The 8,841-nt window shown below is 45.7% G+C and overlaps 1 protein-coding gene and 1 pseudogene across 1 annotated transcript; both read right to left on the bottom strand.

Annotated features, from left to right (window-relative positions):
• Window positions 1-813: 813 nt before the first annotated feature.
• LOC101782373 (putative F-box protein At1g47730) lies at window positions 814-2,607 on the bottom strand. Its single transcript, XM_004959704.2, has 3 exons — window positions 1,557-2,607; window positions 1,339-1,474; window positions 814-919 (listed from the first exon to the last, which is right to left on the bottom strand). Exons 1-3 carry the CDS (start codon window positions 2,605-2,607, stop codon window positions 814-816), a joined length of 1,293 nt encoding a protein of 430 aa, XP_004959761.1.
• A 377-nt stretch (window positions 2,608-2,984) lies between these two features.
• Window positions 2,985-6,148, bottom strand: LOC101762519 (annotated as a pseudogene).
• Window positions 6,149-8,841: the final 2,693 nt, after the last annotated feature.

Here is an 8,841-nt window from a genome sequence, read left to right as displayed (position 1 = left end):
CACATCCGGTCAAGGGTACCATCATGTAGACATTGTCAAATCATGGACTAATTAGGCTTAATAGATTCGTCTCGCGATTTTGCCTAGAGGTTGTGTAATTAGTTTTGTAATTAGTCTAGATTTAATACTCCTAATTAGTGTCCAAACATTCGATGTGACGGGGGCTAAAATTTAGCCCCCTCCTCCCAAACACCCCTGAGATTTTTAGATATGACTGTGTGCATAGTAGAGTTTGGGCTATGGATAAATACCTGGAGGTGAAAATCTAGAACCGGCGGCCGGTTTTCGCGGGGGCGATGACGAGCGGAGCCAACCGCGCGAGCTTCGGCGAGCGCGTCTTCCTCTCCTGCGACGTCTCCTCCCCGACCGCGGCAGACTACGGCGGAGGCCGCCGTGGCCCGCGCCCGAGACCGGAGGCAGCGGCTTGGCCCGTGAAGTTGGCGGAGGAGAGCGCGAGATGCTTGGCCGCGGAGCCAGCGGGGGTCACGCGCGCGAGTTCGCTGGATGCCATGTCGCCGGCGTCCGGCTAGGAGCATTTTCAGAAAGACCCATGGATTGGATCGATCCGAATATTTGTATTTAACCCCCTGTTATATGCAAATAACCCCCTATTTTGGATCGCAATCAATAATCGCGATCCGAATATATGCATATAGGCCCTTTATTGTGATTGAAAGTTTGCAGAGTACCCCCGGTTGGATCTCGCCCTCTGCCCCTCACTGGCTCCTCCTCCGGCTGGCGCCGCCGCCTTCCGCCTCGGCGGTAAGAGCGAATCTTCACACCACTGACTGCCACTTGGAGCGGCAGAGCAACTTAGCCGGCAGCCGAGAAGATGATCTCGACGATGAGGTCGTCGGGGAGGTAGGCCGCGCCGGGCACTAGCTCCCCGCCTCCATCCTCGAGGTGGGGACGGTGGAATCTGCGCAAAGAGATTGAAAAATTGCTCGTAGAGAAATCGCAGCAGAACGGCAGAAGAACGGGAACTTTCCAAAAGAAAAGTATATACTCCCAAACAAGAAGAAGAAGCGGACTAATTGGACTCGTCGAATTCACGGCGGGAACCAGAAACGAGCATCAGACTAACACAAACACCACTGGATCTAAAGTCTAAACAGCACCGAATTTTGTCTTATAAGTCGACAAGTGAAACTAAAGATCAGTACAGCTAATTCCTCCAACACAAAACCGATTTAATTAACAGAATGGACGTACACCACCGTTTCACCATCAGTCGATTTTCCAAGGATATATAAAACAAGAAGATCTAGTTTCTATTTTATAAAAACAAGAAAAGTTCGGAATTTCTGAATTTCATTTATGGCACTTATCTCTACTGACACAAAGGAGTACCAAAATTTGTTCGCTATCTTTCTCAAGGCGTCGATGTCATATGAACAATAGAGATTTGAAACATCAGCCTTGTAGTGTGGAGAACGTGAAGCACTTCTAGTTGATATTTGGTGATGCCAGTCCCCTTGAGTACCATGGGACGTATGGAAAAAATGGGTGGTGGGCGTGTCTGAAGTCTTCGAGAGTGCAAACAACATGCCAATCACCGTGATTCATGTCATAGGAGATCAGCATGTTCCGTGTCCGGTCGTAGAAGAAAACCAAATCACCATCCGGATGAAATCCAGCTATGTAGTAGGTTGGTTTCAGCATATGCTTCCATGGCTCAAAAAGTAGATCGGACTTGCTGACGTTGTGCTTCATGATCCACTCCCTACTGGCTTGGTCCTCACGAACATATATTGACAGCACATCATACTTGCGGTCATTGTTCGCGTAAATCAAGCGCCCTTGAGAATGGCCTACATAACCACGGCCTTCCCTACGGCCATGATCCTCACAGTGACGTACTTGGGTTACCTTCCATGACTGACCGTTGGGATCCACCGACACAACTTTTTCGTGCTCGATAGGAAGATGTAGGGAGCCATTGAAGTAGGTCATACGGCCATAAAAGTAGATCCATTCAGGCTTGCATTCCCTTAGAACCCATGTGCCAGTTTCAGATGAGTAGACCTCCACCGCCGCGATGGGAAGTAGGGGCATGGCATCATGCACCTCCACCACCTGAAACACATAGAAATGCGAGGAGATGGCCGGATCGAAGCCTACCGCAGCGTACCAGGTCCTGGCGCCTTGTCCGTAACCGTTGTACCTCGGCTGCGGCAAGGCCACCCACTCCCTGGTGGCAGGATTGCACACGACGTAGAACGGGGGCGGGGGAGAAGATGAGAGCTCGTTGTAGCAGCGGAGGAGGAGGAGCCCGTTGCATGAGTCCAGCATCTCGATCTCCCCGCATCTAGGGGGCAGGAAGGAGAGGGCGGCGTCCACCAGAGGCGGGCCGTCACCGTCTTCCTCGAGAGGAGTAACAGACGACGGTAAAGCAGTGAAACGAAATCTGGGGCCTTCGTCGGAAAGGAAGAAGAAGCCGGAAAGGGTCTGCACGAACCGGGCGCGGTGGGCGGGGTCGGAGATGAGGCGGCGCCAACGGTGGGAGACACATTTGAAGCGGCAGAGCGACTTGGCCGGCAGGCGCGCGAGGATCTCGACGACGAGCTCGTCCGGAAGGTAGGTCGCCGGCGTTGTGCCCTGCTCCATCTACAATTCTGGACAGTGGGTAGGCGCCGCCGAGCCTGAGATCCAACGACTTCACTTCTGTGGCTTGCAAATACTACCGGAATTATGGAAGATATGTATTTGATGGTATGTGATGCAAAGGAATCGCAAACTACTGCAACTCGGACTCGGAATTGCAAACCACTTGAACTCGTAACCTTAACGGGATCGGGTCGTCCTGTTGGATGGAGCGTAGAGCTCTACTGGATCTGGATCCCGTTGCTGCCGCCGCCCACCCTCTGGAAACATATGAAATGTATGTTGATGAGATGATTTTTTTTTCCGGCGCTAGATTCCTGAATTGCCCTGATTCGTGATCAATGAACATTGCAATTGAATTGCAAATTTGCACAATGACATAGATTCCGGCGCCGTAGGCTTCTTGAAGTAGCCAACCCAAAAATAGTGAAAAGTACAAATATTTGGTGCGATAACATTCAACCCGAGATGACACTACCATCAACGTCGACAAAAGAATACTTATCTCCAACCTGCTAATGTTCACAGGATTTCATGGTAACACTTAATGTAAAGTGGCCTCCAAACTTCGAAGAAACAAAATCAAACTAGTGGCTAAGACTGAATCTGCAGTAACACGGAAACAGGTCTACCAACAGACTCATGTTCTCTCCTCAGCACTGAATTTCAGCTCACCGTCGAGGATGATGCTTCACAGCGGGCAGGGTGGTACTTCAAGTGTCATACCGGCCTGGATCTGGCCCCATCCGATAAGGCGCCAATGCTTCTCAACATGACGACTAAGGGCAACCTTCTCTCCTCTGCTCATGCAGACAGGGGCAGTGAGCTGTAGCTTGGCAAGATCGTTCTTAACAGCGAGCACGCGGGCGCCTGTGGACATGGATCCTATGTTAAGCATGAGGATCTCGCCCTTGGTGAGCTTGGACACCTTCCCTGCCTTCTCTGTACCTTTCGTCCTTACACCCAGGAGCCTCCGGAGAAGGAAGAAATTGATGCAAAGCAAAGGTTCGATGATGCACACGACTATTTCCGTCCATCTAAAATTATGAAGGGACAAAGATTGTGCAAACCTCAAGCTCTACATAAACATCAGGTAGCGAGCCAACTTCACCGAGAACTTGGCCCACCAGTCTATCAGCACGTGTTAGAGTTGGGTCCATTGTGGTTCCCACACCAATCAGCCCTCCTGGCACAGCAAACTGGAGCTCATTCTGCTCAGCATATAGCGAGACAATCCTTGAGTAGATTGGGGTGCATTTGATGTTGCCATTTTCATCTTTCATGACAATGCCAGGGCGAACTTCAATCTTCTGGTTAACCCTCAGAACTCCCTGTAAAGAAGCATTGCTGTTTTGTTCATATCAACCACAAGGAAAACAAAACAATAGCACCATGATTGAGATGTATATACCCTAAGGATACTGCCACCAGCTACACCCCCCTTAATTTCATCAACCTCTGATCAAAGGAGCGAATAACAATCATATTAGGAGGTGAGGTGAAGTTCCTTTCAGGGATGGGGATTTTCTTCACAATGTATTCACAGATCACATCAATGTTGTATTCCAGCTGGGCAGATATAGGCACCACAGGAGCACCTTCAGCTATAGTCCCCTGCTCAATGAGCAAAAAAGGATCAGATCTTGAAAGACAAGACACGTGCTATAACGAGATGGTGACAAGTATTGACCTGGATGAATTTTTGGATTGCTTCATGCTGATTCATCGCTGCACTTTCCTGGATAAGGTCAATCTTGTTCTGCAAAATGGTGATATCCTGGAGACGCATGATCTCAACGTACAGCTGCAAGATGCTCGAAAGTCTGGGGCTGTGGGCAACTTTCATTTGCTGCAATCAAAAGCAGTGCTCCATCCATGATAGCAGCTCCATTAAGCATTGTAGCCATGAGAATGTCATGCCCCTATCCAAGGAGATAGGTTACTCAAATAATTATTTCCTTATATCATGTGACCAATAAAATTATACAACCAATATCAAATGAAACATCAGAAAATTAACATAATCTAATTTAGCAATTTCCCATGGTAACCATTACCTACAAGTAGTTTATCATATCCCTTTTAGTCGAAACATCATTAATCACCAAAAGCTTAAAGCAACTAGAATCTTAACAGAAAGCAAAAAAAAAATTGAACTATATGCAGCAAAGTATAAAGCTTATTGCTTGTTCACTTGTATGTGGTGATGTTAATAAGGATTTTGGATATCACAGTTTAATTAGGACCGGAATCTTTAAAACCGAGCACAACAGAATATTGAATTATCGGTAGGACAAAAATGGTTAAGAGTGACCATACCGGGCAATCAACAAAAGAAACATGTCTCGGGAGCTTCATCCTAGTGTTTTCAAAACCAGGCACATCACAGAGAGGGCTATCTTCCTTTCCTCTTCCATAGGCCCTTCATTTAAAAGAAAGAGTCAACAAATAGTGCATCAGGAATTCACAACACAGCATCAAATTCTAAGCATTTGATAGGTAAAATCTAAATAATGTATTATATATTTTCTAGAGAATCAAAATCATTTGAAAAATTCAAACATGATGTTAGAAACGTATAATACGCCAAAGTTTAGAACAACCATGCTGAGTTCTTCATTGTATGACAGAAATAGAAGCTTGCCATGTTAAGAGAGAACTGTGACAATTAGTGTATGAAAAACATAATTGTAGCACATTGGTTGGGGACATCTGTCATCCTCACATTTGTAGATTTTTGCATTAGCGTAACCCAGTTTTATAGTGATGTTATGTTCTGGTTCATTCTTGAACCGAACAGTCTACATAACCGAAATTAAGCCATCAAAAACAAATAACATATCACGCACAAACATGGTGTAAAAGATTGCGATCAATAAAATCAGTTGCTAACCGGTCTATGTCATGGTAAGAAATGCATATAAAAACAAAAGCACGAACCACAACAGTGCTTTCAGCCCTTCAGTGAAGAAAATACTTTTACATCATAGTACTATTGAATAATCCCCAGATATAACTTCTATGAATTTATTAACCAAATGTGCAATGTGTTCCTAGCATGAGTTTAAAACTTTGCAAAGCAATTTGTCAACTAATGCACCAAAGTCTAAAAGGCACATCTAATCATCACATGTTGGAGTAGCATGGAGCACACATAAGCAGTTACTAACAAATGTCATTAAGTGTCAACCATATACATAAGTCAGATTCCATGCTTGGAAGGAAAATGTGATACTGGAATATGTGAATCACACCTGAACTCCAGATATAGCTTTCATAACAGTAGACTTTCCATGAGCCACATGGCCAATGGTACCTTAGATATTTATAGAAGAATATTATGTCACTGTAGAAGGTTTTGCATCGCATACAATTTGAATTCTACACATAGGCCAAGCTGGATTCATAGGGTTAAAGGGATTGCATCCATACCGATATTAATTGTCGCTTGGCGTGAGATAACTTCAGGAGACAGTGGGTGAAGCTTCGTCACATCAAGCTTGCTTAAGTCCTGTTCCATCAATCCTCAGCGAGCCATCTTGGAAACTGCACGGTGATACTCGGAAAGGTAAACCTAGTGTCTTGTTCAGTGCTAACTAACCCAATAGAAACTGCATGAAAAAACAGAGAACACATGAAACCAGCTAATTAGACCAGCGTTCTAACTCTATTGTATTGGCTGCTGATAATACATGTGCAGCATGCAGGTGGGACCATCGATTAACACAAATTCCAAAATATAAGTTCACAGATGCCAATTTCACAAAAATACAATTGACATATAGTTGACATCAGAAATGACATTATATATAAATGATATATAACACTAGTCACATATCAAGTGACTCGACATTGCTGCAGTAACCATAACTGAAGTACGGAAGGAGCACCAAATTCAGAAGGATCTTCCCCTTCCCCGACAGCGTGCTCATCCCGTTTTCTTTCGTAATATGAACGGAGAATTTTCAGAGGAACCATTATATTGCTACGTACTTCAGAAATCAAATCTATCCAATTGATCGTGAAGCTAGCAAAATCATAGATAGCAATAAATAGGGCTAAAGATTGGGGACTGCAGAAATCACCGGCACCCAGGCTGCCAGGCACCCAGGCACCCAGGGGCCTCCTGCTAGCCTCGACGCCGGTGCGGAGTGTGGCAGCGTGTTTGGCTGAATCAACGTTTACAATACCAAATTAATTTGGCTGAATCCACCATTAACTATATTTTGATAGCGTGTTCATTTGGTATCCACTTAAAAGGAGTATGGTGGATGTTAATATTTTTCTATAAATTTGATCAAAATTAGAAAAATTTAAATTAGGATAAAGCCAAATTAAATTATAATTTAGGACGTATGAGGTATATTTTAGAAAAACACCATCGAAATATTGATTATTGGAAAAGTATCAGTGAAGGATTATTTCATTATTACAATATTTTAGAATTTCTGTTAACTAACTTGATGTACCTTTGCCTTGCTCAAAAAAAATGATTGGAGAGCAACATGGCTTCACTCTTAGGCTCTAGCGCATCATCATCCACAAGTGCCATGTTCTTGAGCCTAAGGAGGAGCACCTCGTCAACCATATGCCTTTATCTTGCACACGGCGCATGCACCACGATGGCTTTGTTAAGCCTATGCACGTGTCAGCTGCTAGCGTCTTGGTCCAACCAAGGAACCCGACTACCTATTCCACCTTTTGGACGGTCTCGTTTCCACACACCGCCACCTCCTGGATGGCATCCATCCCGCAGGTGGTCCAAATGCAAACGCACTCTAAGCGGTGGCTAGGTTCGCGGGTCGAATAGCCTCCTCAGCAAGCGCGAACATGTCGTGCAGGGGTAATGGCACACGCGATGGCGCATGTATAGTGTGTGTACCACTTAGGCCGGGGCTGGAGGTACGAGGAGGACGGGGAGGCACTGCACAACAACTCAACTAGATGGTCGCCAACGCGTCGATGTCAATCATGACCTAGGAGCACGGTCATGCTGCCATGCAAATATTCGAGAAAACCTTGTTAAACCCTCATTTCTTCCATGGTAATGTCGTTGAGATCCAAAAGACACATGGCATCACCTCACATGATTCTTAACTTCTTATATAATATGGACTCTAAGTTTGTGAACAGTAATTCCTTCTCTATTCTTACTCGGAAGGAAGGTTACATGCATAACCTTCCAAGGGAGAGAAGACATATTGTGCATTCCAAAATCACTAATAACTATTGAATAAGCACTTTCTCTAGACAATGGTGCCTTCGTGGGATACACGGCGTATCAGCGTTTGAGACTAACTATTTGTCCTACTTCTTGTTAGTCCTGGAAATGAGTGATATCCGTCCACAGTTGAATTTGGGTGCCAATTACCAAATAGGTGAAACAAATTGTTTAGTGTTAATTCAGTGTTTATTTTTTGAAAGATCGAATAATACAGCAAGGTTTATCCGTTTTCTTATGTACGGTTGGGGGTGCGTGATTGAGGTATTTCACAGCAAATTTTATCCGTTTGCTTAGGTTGGGCCATGATTGAGGTTTTCCCTTTTCTTTATCATCATTTAACGCGAATGGCAAAAGACAAAAACAAAGCAACCTCAAAAAATTTTATGATATTTTTCTAAAATTTGGATCTTTCGATGTACTCGACGTAGCTCGAAATTTGGTTTTGGGGGAAGCCCAGTTTCGCCCCCTGACGAGCACGACGCAAAACTGTGAAGTAGCAGCAGCAGAGGGCCCCTCGTGAAATAAATCACGCACCGCCGGGGAGGGTTCGCACGCGCGTCTACACCCTCCAGTGATTGGATAACAGTGATACACTGGTCCAGGTAGACAGAATCACTCTACTGGGGTTCGACGCCTCGTCTCACCTGGCGCCCTGCTCTACCACCGTCCCGTGGATTACCTGTGGCCGGGCGCTCGCGGCTTGGCGCTGGGCACGCGCAGGCCAAATGCAGGCCAACAGGGTGTAGCGGGGGGTCGGGCCTTGCTGGTTTCCTTTGCCGCTTCTCCGTCCTCGCATCAGTTGCAAACGCGAATTATGGGCGCAGGTGCATCGCGCATGTGTAGATGCCCGCCGCGTTTCTTGTTGACGATCTCGTCCGCCGCCCTGCGTTGAGCAATTGCTTATGGCGGACGTAGTACTAACTGCTAACTGCTTGATTAACTATGCGATCGATGTCAAGTTATGGCTGAACAAGCACGGTGTACATGCGGCCTAGCGAGGTTTTCCGCTGGAG

This window comes from Setaria italica, chromosome II (genome assembly GCF_000263155.2).
Source record: "Setaria italica strain Yugu1 chromosome II, Setaria_italica_v2.0, whole genome shotgun sequence".
NCBI classification, from domain to species: Eukaryota; Viridiplantae; Streptophyta; class Magnoliopsida; order Poales; family Poaceae; genus Setaria; species Setaria italica.
The sequence above is the reverse complement of the archived record's forward strand: the minus strand, read 5'-3'. Positions and strand labels throughout refer to the sequence as shown.

Excerpts from the sequence above, each read along its gene's own strand:
- LOC101782373 (XM_004959704.2), bottom strand. The coding sequence starts at position 2,607 with ATGGAGCAGGGCACAACGCCGGCGACCTACCTTCCGGACGAGCTCGTC. Across the intron at positions 1,475-1,556 it reads CTCCTATGACATGAATCACG|GGGACTGGCATCACCAAATA; the intron begins GTGATTGGCATG and ends ATGGTACTCAAG. Across the intron at positions 920-1,338 it reads AAATTTTGGTACTCCTTTGT|ATTCCACCGTCCCCACCTCG; the intron begins GTCAGTAGAGAT and ends CTCTTTGCGCAG.